This window comes from Amphiprion ocellaris, chromosome 5 (genome assembly GCF_022539595.1).
Source record: "Amphiprion ocellaris isolate individual 3 ecotype Okinawa chromosome 5, ASM2253959v1, whole genome shotgun sequence".
NCBI lineage: Eukaryota > Metazoa > Chordata > Actinopteri > Pomacentridae > Amphiprion > Amphiprion ocellaris.
In genome coordinates, this window is record NC_072770.1 from 1,513,634 (window position 1) to 1,527,684 (window position 14,051).

At 38.6% G+C, this 14,051-nt stretch overlaps 1 protein-coding gene across 1 annotated transcript in view; it reads right to left on the minus strand.

Moving 5' to 3' along the window:
- LOC111568406 (serine/threonine-protein kinase 4-like) overlaps positions 1-11,811 on the minus strand; it is a 44,923-nt gene extending 33,112 nt beyond the window's left edge. Inside the window, exons 1-5 of the mRNA XM_023270052.3 lie at positions 11,471-11,811; positions 3,180-3,260; positions 1,977-2,105; positions 908-1,022; positions 350-514 (exon numbers count right to left, since the gene is read on the minus strand). Of these exons, the coding sequence (XP_023125820.1) occupies positions 350-514; positions 908-1,022; positions 1,977-2,105; positions 3,180-3,260; positions 11,471-11,514 (534 nt within the window). The 5' untranslated portion in view covers positions 11,515-11,811. The remainder of the gene's footprint in view (positions 1-349; positions 515-907; positions 1,023-1,976; positions 2,106-3,179; positions 3,261-11,470) is intronic.
- Between the last annotated feature and the right edge of the window lie 2,240 nt (positions 11,812-14,051).

The window sequence follows — 14,051 nt, forward strand, 5'->3', positions numbered from 1 at the left end:
TGCTATCTCTGGATTTAAAATACAAAAAACAGAATATCTAAACAAAGATAGTATAGATTTAAGCCTTCTGGTCTGGAATTCCACAGAGGTATGTGACGTGGTGCATATTCTTAGCATAAACCAAGTCGTAATGATTATTAATCAAAAATGTTTCATTACACAAGGACCAGAAATACGTCTCGGAGCCACATTTGAACCAGCTTCATGCTTAACAAGTAAATATTTCAGGGAGCAGAAGATGTGTCCTTTAAATCAAGTCTCAAACATGAGTTTTGGCCTTAAAGTCCTTCTGTTGCTTTTCCTGCCAAATAGGCAGACCATAAAGACGGTTTAATATTTAGTTCCTTACTGTGAGCTGTCCAGCAACTCCAAAGTCGGCTAATTTGGCCTGACCCTCTGTGTTCAGGAGGATGTTGCCTGCTTTGATGTCTCGGTGGATCTTCCTCATGAAGTGAAGATACTCCAGACCCTTCAGAGTCGACTGCAGGATGGTAGCAATCTCTTCTTCTGTAAGCTACAATTCATAGAAACGCATAAAAAGTGATACAGGGATGAGTTATGATAGCCTGCTACATCCTGGATCAGGTTTGATCCAAAATGATACAAGATTCATTAAGCTTAAAACTTCAGCAAAGAACAGACGACTGGTCATGTGTACAAACACGTGATAACTAGATGCTGTTGTGGACCAATAGAAAATGTTCTAAAATTAACCAACATGTGGTATGAATTTGAAAGGATTCACATTAGAATTCAGGTTCCATTAAAATCTATAGAATCCCGTCAATACAAACACACCACTCAGATATCAGAGCACTGAGGGTTGCTTCTGTCTCCCTCCATTTGCTACTTAGTGCAGACTACACAAACTACATCCAAGTGAGTGTGTGTTGGAGTATTACGTTACCGTTTTGCTACGTATTCGGATGATATCAGATACTGATCCGGCGCCACAATATTCCATGACGATCCACAGGTCACTATTTTTGAAGTAGCTGCCGTAGTACCGCACTACATGTGGACTGAACACACAGACAGAACTCTAAGATTGCAGGATTTTTTTAATCATTTCAGACAGTTTTAAATTTAAAAGTGGAGTTTTCTACAGCATTCTTAAGTTTTCTACCATGTCCCTCCAAGATCATGTGATGCCTGAAATTCACTTTCTGAATGATTAAAAATGGAATTCTATCAATGCAGCAAAACACAGACATTATCCTCACATTAGTGATACATCTAAATAGAAGATGCCACTTTTCACTGCCCATACAACAGGTACACACAGTGCATTCAAAAACTCTTGGGACTTTCCACGTTGCACATGGAGTGTGTGATGGTCTTGTTTGTGCAACATATGTGTTAAATGGTTTGTGTGACCCCTGACAAAATTAAATGAAATTCAAGTTAAATGGTGGCCATTAAAACTCAGTGGAAGAGATTCAGAGGTGATTACAGATGCTTGACATGCTTACAAACCAAGGCTTCAAGGGAGCGTCACAAGAATTACAGGAGCACCGGACAAGTAGACTACTTAAAAAAAAAAAAAAAAAACATTTCTTTTTATAGGCACAGTCTCTGAATTTTTTGACAGTCAAAGCCTGCCCCGGTCAGAACACCTGTCACATTTGGAATACCTGTACTCATTCTTTAAGGAACTCTTGGCTGATTATTAGCTCATAGGAAACTCAGAAAACTCAGCAAACAACTTACTGCTAGCCATGTTGGACAAAAGCACCTGCCAGATAAAAGCGTTGATTGCTAAGTGCCTTTAATTTCTGATAGAATAAAACCTATCCATCCACTGTTCTCTTATAGGGAACTATTACTTTCATTAGGTTTAGGGTAACATATAATTCCACAGCAGTAGAACATCTGTAAAAAAGTGCAGAACTGTGACCATGTAAAGCTCTGTCACACCGGTGATGCATTTACTCGCTTTGCCTAAACTAAAATCACATTTGATGGCACACAAGTACCTGTTGCACTGCTGCATGATGGAGATTTCCTTGATTATCTCCTGAAGATCAGACTCCACAGGGACTTGTTTGATGGCTACAATTTCCCCTGTTTCTTTATAATGTGCCTTAAATACACAGCCATAAGACCTGCAGAGACAGACAGAAAGGTTTAACGTGATGTTTCAGCTGTTTGCGTTACCTGTGAATGAGTGAGGAACCTGTACATTACTGGTCAAGGTGATCTAAAACAGGGATTGTCAGTCAAGTTTTTCTGCCCCTGATCCAATCCAAGTCACTTAATATTTTGTGTCTGCCAATACTGAGTGCCAAGCAGACACTGTTGTCCAGGAGAAAATAACGAAATGTCAATGAAATTGATTCTGCATTCTTTCTGATTCCAATTTCAGGGTGGTACAAATCATTTTTCTCTGTAATTATATTCTTAATCATCAAATAAATTACAAAGAATTGTAAAGTTCATACACAAAGGCTAAAACAAACTGCTGAATGTTAAGTCTGTCATTTCCCCACGTGACTGAATGTTTTTTCTAGACAAAGTATGCAGATTATTTTTTTCCCCTCCATTGGTTGAAGAATAGGTATGATTTAAAGAGACCAGGGTCTGATTTATTTGACAACAGCCCTCCAGAAATAATAAAGTAGTAAAGAAAACCAGGATCAACATCAGTCCCATTTAATTTCAGTTGATTTTTTTTTCTCAACTCTGAACACAGCTGGTATAAATGGAAGTCTTGTTAATACCAGTGCTGCTGCTGAGTGGCTTATGATGAAAAAAGAAACTACATTATGCACATAGTGTAGATACACACATAGATACACACACACACACACACACACACACACACACACACACACACACACACACACACACACACACACACACACACACACACACACACACACACACACACACAGAGTCAATCAGCCACTCAGAACAGGAAGAGCATTGAGAAACAGGATATGAAGAGGCAATGTTTACGGTGACAGGCAGCAGACGAGGGAGGAGCTTCATGGTTGACGAGGAGGGAGAAACACTGAGATACAGCGAGATATCAAAAGGGATTGAGAGTGACTAACAGAGAGACCCTGAAAGAGAAGTGGATTATAGCAAACACACATCTGATTAAATGCAGACAGACTGAGGCGGTGCCACTTATCAGTAACGTGTCGCTCATGGTCTGACTGAGTTTACTGACTCACCCTTCACCCAGCTTCTCCAGGACATCAAACACTTCCTCTGGCTGCTTGGTGAGGCTGTCCTCGCTCAGCTTCTTTAGCTGTCTGCAATGACAGAACGACACTGGTGAAGAGAGGTGTTGAGGATAGGAACGGACAAAAAATGAGGAGAGACTACGGAGTTAAAACGTCCAGAGTAGGGCTGCAACTAACAAATCATTTTATGGCTATAAAATGTCCAAAAATAGCTTTAAAAAGGAAAAGTTATCAGTTTCTCAGAGTCAAAGCTAAATATCCTCACGTGTCTTCTTTTGTTTGACCAACACTATGAAACCTAAAAATAGTAAGTTTACAGACTAAAGAATAAAAAAAGTCCACCTGTGTTGAGGAGAACAGGCCACACTTAAACAGGGTGATGTGAGCTGAATAAACCAGTGAAATGTGAGTAGTTTGTCTTCTTAGTCTGAAATGTGCAACCGTTTTTACATTGTTTTTAAGCTACTAATTCATTTTCTGATAAATAATTAACTGGCTTCTTTCATTTCTCAGTTTAGTTTTTCATACACATTAGCTCTTAGTACAGAGTTTTTATAGTCTGAACAGTGATTAATAAATTAGCTGGAAGATAAGCTGTAGAGAGAACATACGAGTTGAATTGCAGAAAAGTTTGAAATCTGCAGAAGGCTAAAATTTTTGGCAGTAACTAAAGCAATTAAGCAGTCAATATTCTCGTTTTCAAATGGTTGTGTGGGTAATCAGGATGTGCTACTTTAAGAAATGAAAACTAGGCAGAACCTTTAATTCATCCTGTCTGTGGGTGCCGCTGATCACATTTACTCTCTTGTGAAATGTGAGCAGAACTATAAAACCTCTCTAGGTGTCTGAAGTCAAGACAAAAATAGTCTGAGTACACAAACAAAAATAGATCCAAACATGTCCTAGATGCAGCTTCTGACAAACCAGTCTGAGGATGAATGCAGGAAGGCAGGAGGAAATATCAAATTAAGTCTGCTGCTGTGTGGTCCCATGGCTGTGGCAGTGGTAGGGTGGGTGGGTTGGACCGCCACCAAATACCTGCAAAACTAACGACATGCCCAACAGGCTCAGCTGCATCTGGTGTGTCATGAAGTGCCAGCATGCTAATACTTGAAAACAATGATAAACATGGTGAACAATAACTTCTAAACATCAGCTTTTTAGCATGTAAGCATTAGCATTTAGCTCTAAGCACAAATACAACCCCAGAACATTTACTGGATTTCTGTTCCAACTGATCTCAGTGCAGAAACCCAAATACTAACAGAGTTTTGGAATCTATCGCTGCTTTTAAACATTCTTGAATCTAACCAAGGAATGGGTGAAACAATATGGTATTGTCTGCAGCTGGATTCAAACCTCAGATGTTGTGACTACATGGTACATGTGTGAGGCTCTGAGGCAACCAGTTAGAAGTTCAATGCAATGGAGCAAATTGAAAAACACCATTAATAGTGCAGATAAATTAAAAGGTCTACATGGTATTACAATGACTAAAGTCCTTGTATATACACTACCATTCAAAAGTTTGGGGTCATCCAGACAATTCCATGTTTTCCATGAAAACTCCCACTTTTATTCACATGCTAACATAACTGCACAAGGGTTTTCTAATCATCAATTAGCCTTTCAACACCATTAGCTAACACAATGTAGCATTAGAACACAGGAGTGATGGTTGCTGGAAATGTTCCTCTGTACCTCTATGGAGATATTCCATTAAAAATCAGCTGTTTCCAGCTACAATAGTCATTTACCACATTAACAATGTCTACACTGGATTTATCATTCATTTACTGTTATCTTCATTGAAAAAAAAATGCTTTTCTTTAAAAAAAAAAAAAAAATAAGGACATTTCTAAGTTACCCCAAACATTTGAACGGTAGTGTAGATATGAAAAAAGTGTATCAGTACAAGCAAACTGTATTTAGAATCATGCGCTATTAACTAGATATTTTCCTAAGAGTGTACTAGCAACTAGGGATGTCATAAAAATTACTGCTTTAGTATGAAGTCAGTTCAGTGTTTGAGATGATCATCAGGGACCAGTTATAGCATGCTAACATGCTAGTGGAGTCACATTGGAGTGAACTGGGGACACACTGATCTAAATAGCTTCAACAGAGTTTGGTATGGAATTTAGTGTTAAAAATCCTGACAATTCATATAAATTTCTAGTATCGTGAGATCCCTACTATCAGCGTGTCTGTGTTAAGTTACATACAGAGATAAAAAAAATGAAAGATCTGACTCAGTGCTGTAACGATAGTGCTTTTCATACTGGAACTAAAGTAAAACAGGAGAGGAAGCTTCCACACAGACAAACTATGATTGATTTCCTGTTCCGTATCGAGATGAAAAGGGAGCTGGAAGCTGCTCTGAGGCCTTTCCCTTAGTAAAACATTTATTAAGAGAACACTTCTCAAATTTAGCTTACACTTCTAAACCAGAATTGACCCCAAGCAGTTTCTGGGCAGTTGTGGCTCCTGTCACATTTTTACTCCCTGTAGGCTCATTTTTACCGCTATATAAAGTCCTGCACCTCTATGGAGACAGCACAACCATGACTAGAAGAGAGCAATTACTTTTGGCAGATTTCTTTTTAATGGGACAGATCAAATAAAGTGATTTTGATTAAATGTCACAATTTTAAGCTGAGATTTAGTTGTTCTCCATCAGAATGACATGTCATCGATGAGTAGTTCAAGGAAGATCAGAGAGTTAAAAACCCAATGTTTGTCTAAAAATGAAGAGCGTAATTTTGTTGTCTTTAAACGATAACATGGCTCTCAAACCCATTGGCAGTTTCAGAAGGTTACAATTCAGTGCAGCAGAACCACTGGCAGTTTTTCATTATTCAAATATTTTTCAAATATGCAAAACTATTCCCTTTCAAAGAACAAAATTTTGAGCAAATATACGTATTATCTCCTGCTTTCTTGTTCTGGTTTGTACTTTGTGAAAGTACAGTGTAGTACATTGAGGATTGTCATTGTTTGATCAAATTAGTGTGCACAGAGAGATAAATACTTGAAATATGTTACAGAAGGGTCTTTATTTTAGGTTTCTTAACAGTCATGCAGGAACAGAAAATGGCTCTTCAAAATAATATCAACAATCTCCAAAACCAAACTTCTCCAGCAGAGTGTTGCCTTAGTAACAGATGTGGTTTGTCAGTAACTCTGTGATTTCTCTACAAAGCCTCCAGGCCACATTTTAGACTGTGAGCTGTCCAGTGAATCAGCTTCAATCCAGCAGCTGCAGAAAACCAGGAGCAAAGCATTGAAATGCTAATCCACGACAGCAGCCCTTAATCTACTTTTCAAGTGGACTCTGTGAACTTCTACAAATGTATGTGTGAGGGATGATATGCTGCAGGACACACCAAATGTCTAGATTACATTTAACATGTCTTTACGGAACTTCATTTTTTGGTTCATTTTTGAATTGAATTACAGTGGTCCCTTGTCTATCGTAAAGGTTACATTCCAGACTCCCCGTGATAAACAAAAACCCGTGCAGTAGTGACCATATTTATGTTATTATTTATATATATTTTAAGGCTTTATAAACCCTCCCCACACACCGCAGAGCAGCACTATGCAGTGATCAGACGTCTGAAACACACAAGGCCAGATGCTGAATGCTGTTAAACACAGGAGACAGAGGAGACTGATGCTACGGTCACTGAGCCAATCACAGCCCAGTGCTGTACACTATATATTTTTTGATTACATATTCTTTTAATATGTTGTAACTATTATTTTTTATACTATTTTTATATTGTTTTATTTGATTTTTTTAGGCTAGAACATGCTTATTTTACCACTAAAATAATCAAAATAATAAATATATTGTAGCATCGCAGAGCTGGTCTATGACTGAACCATTGTGCTGCAATGCATCATGGGAGTTCGAGGTGCTAGGGGTTTAAATGTCATTATTGTGGTTTATGTTAGTGTTCCAGTGTTATTAGTGCTTGTGTTTTATTGTGTTTTTGTGGTTCAGTCAACCTAGTTAGTTAGCTTAAGTGTTATGTTGTCAGGACCGTGAGTGTGAAGTGTGTTTGATCACTTCCTGCCACATTTTTAATATTGCTGCTATCTACAGTATGTGTGTCAAAATAAAAGCATCTGCCAGTTGCAGAGTGCCTAAAAGCCAGATATCCTTCAGCGTCGTTCTTCAACGCAGCTCGCCTCAATAATAAATATAGAAAAATACCTACATACTGCAAAATCCTGCGATATGGTGAAAAACCTGCAATACCAAATGCAATTTAAAAATTGCGATACAGTGAAACCGCGAAAAGCGAACCGCGATATGGTGAAGGACCACTCTGTCTAATTTACTTCTAGGAATACATTCACAGTATTTCTGGTACATTCAGTACCGACTGCTGTTTGCATTATTCCTTCATACTCATTGAAAAATATTAAAATAAATACAGTCAAAGTTGTATTTCGGTTGAATGAAGATGAAAAATTTGATTCATTGTGAAGCAATGATCCAACCAAATCTTACAATCAATACATTTAATATTTAAGACAATTTAAGAAGGAACTGTAAAGAGTTTCTTTAAACCGCTCAGTTGAAGTTTTAGATTTACCAAAACCTACAAACGCTCCAAATCCTGTCTCTATACACACTTCAGAAAGTAGGATTTGAGGCCTAATTTTGTGTCAAAGCAGCTAATAGCCAGAAAAAATGGGAGGGAAGCACAGGATGTAAAATTTTAATTTGCGAATCAGCCACAACATTAAAACCAGCTGCCTCATACTGCTAAAACTTGATGGCTGTTTTCATTGTCCACTGGCTCATCGAAGTGGCCGCCAGTAGCCACTTCAGTGCAGCCGGGCGTTTGTTGTGATGCTTGGGCCGGTACTGGCCAGTGACAGAGTGGTTGCTGCAATAAGGTCATAGAGTCCTGTAGTTTCTGTGATAACTTGACAAGCTGAGGATGAGGTGCAAGGCTTTCCTAAGAAGAGGTGCTCACTGGCTGCACTAACGTTGTTGACTCGATGGAGTCACGAATGTTGGATATCAGTAGTGAAAATTTCAACCACTATACAGGGGGTCCTTATGCTTGGGAGCCATAATGAAGGTAGTGAATGCAGCATAATCCAACGTGGCGGTAAATGTAAACAAAGCCGTCTTACAGTGCCGTGTGACTACAATACATACAGTATTCATCCGCTCCGCTCACCAACTACTTCCACTGAACCAGTTCCGACGTAACAACAAACGCCTAAGTCGCGGACGTCGTAAACCGAGGACCTCCTGACTTTCCTGCTACTTTAGCTGTTGTTTAACCAGCTTGCAGCACACTAGTGAGCACCCAGGGAGTACCATAGCTAATCAGTGTTCCTCTGTTCTCCGGTGCTGACATCAGTTGGTCCACTCGCTGCATGTTCCCAGACAGGGAGAATTCATTTGTTGGCAACAAATTAGGTCATCAATCATCCGTTGCATCGGTGTACGAAGTCTGCAACACTATGCACATAGGTAGTACTTGCTCGGGTAGCATCCACATGAATGCAGGACCCAGTGCTTCCAAGCAGAACACTGTATTGTAATGAGATAATTAATGTTATTCACTTTACCTGTCAGTCTAGTTAAATGATGCGGCTGACTGGTGGATGCACGAATACAGGCAACGAAAAGGCTCCTAACGGCAGCTACATGCACTTTTAGCTTGGCTATCCCTAACCCTCAGGCAGCATCAATAGAGTGTATTCATGCATATGTCTATCAAGAATCCACCAGTAGGCTTTAAATGCAAGTTACTCTTCAAAAAATGACAGCACTAAATACTGGAACCAAAATACTGCAGCAGCTGTTCTGTTTCTGTATTTTCCTACATGTGTGACGCAAACAAAGTGTATTATACTGAAGTTCATGGAAAACGCGATTAAAAACTGTTAAAATAATTTGAAAAAATAATCATCATTGATTTAATCATTGATTTTATTTCATCAAAATGGCTTTATTCTGCATATATCATTTATAAATGTGTACAAAATAAACTGCACAAACTACAGTTTTAAATTCTCTCTACTTCCACTGTTTTCAAAAGGTGCAGAACTTTTTGTTTTTGAAAAATGAGCCCACAGTCAGTAAAAAAAGAAGAAATGGTCATAAATTGCTTCTAAGTATCGTAATAAGACATTAAGGAGGAAGAATGAACTCCAACCCTGTCTTGCATCAATAAAAAGGGACGAAAGTAACTCTGAACTCCACTCTTACATCAGCTCGATGAGGAAACAGTGGACAAGTGAGTGGACATGATAACAACCGAGCAGCGAGCTTTACCGTCATCCTCCTGATAAGTGGACAGAATAGGAACTCATCAGTTCCTAGTGACAAACACAATGAACCAACAAACCAGTTCCTAAACTACAAACAAGCGCACGTCATTTAATAAACTGTGTTATGTTTTGAGGTTTGCTTTCTTTGATGATTGTCACAGGTTTCTGACAGTATCTGTGGCGATATTCCTCATAGTTTGAAGAGCACAAGTGGACCAGCTCATCTCAAGCAAATACCACCAGCACTAACATTACAAAACCACTAAAAGATTTTATAAAAACCAAGCACCATGCAGGTTTAGGGCGTCAAACAAACTTGAGATGAGATTTGTTAGACTACATTAAAAAAAATTATTCAGTGTTCATTCGCAGTTCATCTGCTAACTCATTTTTGATCGAATTTGATAAAATGTCAGAAAACTGAAAAATACAAATCGTCACCTCTAACGGGACCCGATAGAATATATGATGGATGGATGGGTGGTAACTCATTTTTGATTGATTTCTGTTTGAAAAAACTATGAAAAATACAAATGGTCACCTCCTAATGGGACCTGATATGATATACACTTTTCACAGAAGAGCACCAAATCCTTAAATATGCACAGCTAAAGACAGTGAATGATTTGGAATATCAAAACTAGTTGGCCAATTAATCAAAACAATGTTTCAGCTTTAACTGTAATAATTATGATTATAGATCAAGACAAACCTAAAATGAACTAAACCCTAAACATTACCACATTAAAACAAACGACCAACAGGATTTTTAGTTCAACATCTGTATTTATGGTTTGGTCTTCATCAGATTTGGATAACTGAACTGACTGCATGTATTATAAATACAAAAGACACCTCAGTCACACGCTGGACTGACATGATGACGACCCACATGCTTTGCGTACACGACATTTCATTAAAGTCTCAACCTCACTCTTTCCAGTGGCCTCATTTCTCTGCCACAAACCCAGCGCTGTGGTCTGTGATTTCCCACATGCTTTGCTGTCAGAACGCTGCACCTGTGTCTGCTCGGAGCTCATTTGGTTAAACCTGATGAGATTAAAGCAGCTAAGCCAAGATCTACAAACACAGTTAAGGCATTTAATTGGATTACCGGGGCTTTGATAGTGATACGATGCAGCAGGTCGGGTCAACACAGGCCCTTCAGTACGAGCTATGTGGAAGTAATTGTTAATCAGTGAAGCAAAATGGGCAAGTTCCAGCTTCATGTGCTGCTTTTCTCTGTGTTACATTACAGTTAATGAAGTACCTGTTGGTTTTGGAGGGGACAGACTTATGTACCACTCACTTTGGAATAGGGCTAAACGTATGCAAAATCCAAATGGTAGGAGATTCAGAGATGTCTCGGCCAACAAATCATGAGGCAACAGAACCTAAATATCATTGTTTTTATATTTGTTTCAATGGAAATCAAATGCAAAGATGACTATTTCCTCCACAATCACTACTCCTATTAAAATGTCTGTCAAAAATAGTGGCAATGTGACTTTTTAGTTTTCTGTACATCACTCAGACCTGTTTTGGATTTACCGTCATGAAAACAATCGTCAGTTGTAGCCCTAGACTCATGTTTAACTTGTAAGAACACAGGCTTACAGACAGACTGAAGGAAGCAGTTTGAGACACCGAAATGTCCAAAATACTTCAGAGGAGCTGTTATACTTCAACATTCAACCAGAATGCCTTCAACTGACAGAACAGCAGGAAACATCTGATAAGAAAGTTAGACCGAGGAGCTGGAAATGCATCCAGAAATGCTTAAATGAGTGAGTTTAACCGTATCTTCTGGAGTTAGTGCTGTAATGTGATGTGACCTACTGACAGGACACTCGGTGCTGGAGGCTGGTTGTCTATTTGGCACATTTTCAGCCAAACTTCACCGAAGGCTAACAGATAAAATCAATGAGATGCCAGACTATTCCCGCCGTGTTTTCATTCTCAGCATAGCTTACCTTCGAGGGTGGTTTCTCATCTGTACTTTGTCCTTGTTCTCCATGTTTGTCCTCTTCAGCAGACTCCTCTGAATCACTTGAAGCGAGCTGCTTTCCAACTACACACTGGATGCTAACAGCAGCTAACAGCAGCTAACCTGCCGCCGCTGCCCGGGAGCCCACAGAAACACAACCTCTGCTTCTCATTCTATAAAACGCCATTTACACGCTGCACAAGCTTGGCCTGTCGGCTGTCGTGTCCTCCTCGCCGCTGCCGGGCTCATCCTCCCCCGGGTCCGGACAACTTTGGACTTGTTTGACAGACCGTTTGGCGACCGCCGTGAAAAAAAACCAGGAAGTGAAGCGCAGAGTGGGCAGGAAGGCGGTGCAGACAAAGACTGCAGGGACACACCGCACCAGCAGGGGGCGACACATGCAGCATCCACAGACAGACAGACAGGCAGGCAGACAGGCAGACAAGACAGACAGATAGAACGGTGGCTTCATTGTAGTGACTGAAGTTACTTGACCTGTACATTGTTAACTTGTGTTACAAGCAGAGGTGTCCAGTTCATTTTAGTTCAGGTTCCATTAGACCAGACCAGTAAACTCACAGCATAATAACCTATAAAAAAAATAACAAGAACGCCACATTTTCCCCTTTTGTTTTAGTGCAAAAAAAATTGCATTCTGAAAATGTTCACATTTTTTGGAATTATCTTTTTACGAAACATCATGAACAACCTGAAATTTATTAAGAAATATAAGTTCAATTTCAACAATATTGTTCCTCAGTTTATCATTTCCACATTATAACTTACAGATCACAGTGTGTCTACAAAGGAACACAACATTTAGTCACAGATATCTGGAACTGAATGATATAGTATTTTATTTTCTGATCAAAACAACAAAAATCAGACAAAAAAAGGCGAAAAATAACAAAAACAAGACAAAATGTTACAAAAATTAAACACAAAATGAAAAAAGAGACAAAATAAAAGAGACACAAAATTTGATTTAAAAAGGTTACAAAACACAAAAAAATTGGACAAAAAACACAAGCGAGGAAAAAGGAAACACAAAACGACAAAAATGAGAAACAAAATGACAAAAACATGAGGCAAACGACAAAAGTCAGACAAAAAAGACAAAAAACAACAAAGACAAGATAAAATATTACAAAAATGAGACACAAAACGACAAAAGAAAAATCTAGTATTTTACTTTATGATCAAAACAACTTGTCATGGTCTAGAAATGATTTTATAGTTTTACTAATTTACAATCTGCAGTTAATGTCTTCTCTGTAATTTTACACTTTGAGGGCTGGATTGGACCCTCTGGAGGGCCGCTTTTGGCCCACGGGCTGCATGTTTGACACCCCTGATGGACATGGAGAGATGCATAACATTTACAAAATAAGATAAAAGTCAATAAAATGACCTGAGTGGCACAGCAGCCTCAATGGCATTCTAAATTTGTCTTTGTGTTATTCCAGACATGTCTGAACTTCCTCATGGTCTGGCCTCTTGTGTTGAATCAGTGTTTAACTCACCAAGGTCTTTGGTTTACCAGAAACTGTGTCTGTTAAAAAAACATAAAGACTGAATAAACAATGTTTTTTTAAATTTTAAAACACGTTGTCTCTCCTGAACTAAAACCTTTAAGCTCAAATGTCAGTAATCTGATTTCAGCCCTCAGTAGCTGGAATAATGAACTGCTTGAACAATTACCAGAAAATAATTAGCAGCAAATTTCTAAAGCTAAAAACATCTGAAAGCTGTTTGCAGCATGACTGATCTTAAAACAGCCTTCCTTCACCCAGTCAGGTGGGACAGACTCCAGCCCCCCTCAACCCTACAGACGATTAAGCGGTGTACAGATGATCATCTTAAAACATCCTTCTGACTGAAGCAGCTGCATACCATCATTTTATTTTGTGCATAAGTGTCAAATGACCTGTTAAACGCAGAGAATTTGAAGCAGAAAGCCTGAGTTGACAAAGAAAGCTGACAACCACCTTCATGATACCTGTTCATTCTGACTGAATGAAAAACTAACTTTATATGTAGTAACAGAGGGAAAGACATTGATTGTTCAGTGAATACAGATGGTACTGAAATGAATAGAGTGAGGAAAATTAAGTTTTTGGATGTCATGACAATCTGAACTGGATATCACATAATTATACTTGAGTAAAAATGTCAAAAAGTGAGGGATTTGTTGGACAACAAAGCATTGTACATGTTCTATAATTCTCCGATTGTTCCATATCTGACCTACTGGGTTGAAGTTTAGAAATGCCTGTAAGACAAACATCCAGCCAGTTTACATTTTACAGAAAAGATCCATAAGAATAATCAGTTGAAAATAGAGAACCTACAAACCCATTATTCCTTCAGTTAAAAATGTTGAAGTTTCACCACATATTATAGTATTCTGTAGATTATAAATAAAGCTCATAGAGAAATTTTAATGTCCAGAACAGATTTACAAAAAGAGAACGTCAGTAGAACTTAAAGGAGCACAGATCGTCATAAAACCAAGATTTAGAACGAAGTTAACGAAACGTTTCATGTCTGTAAAAGAGGTCAATTTA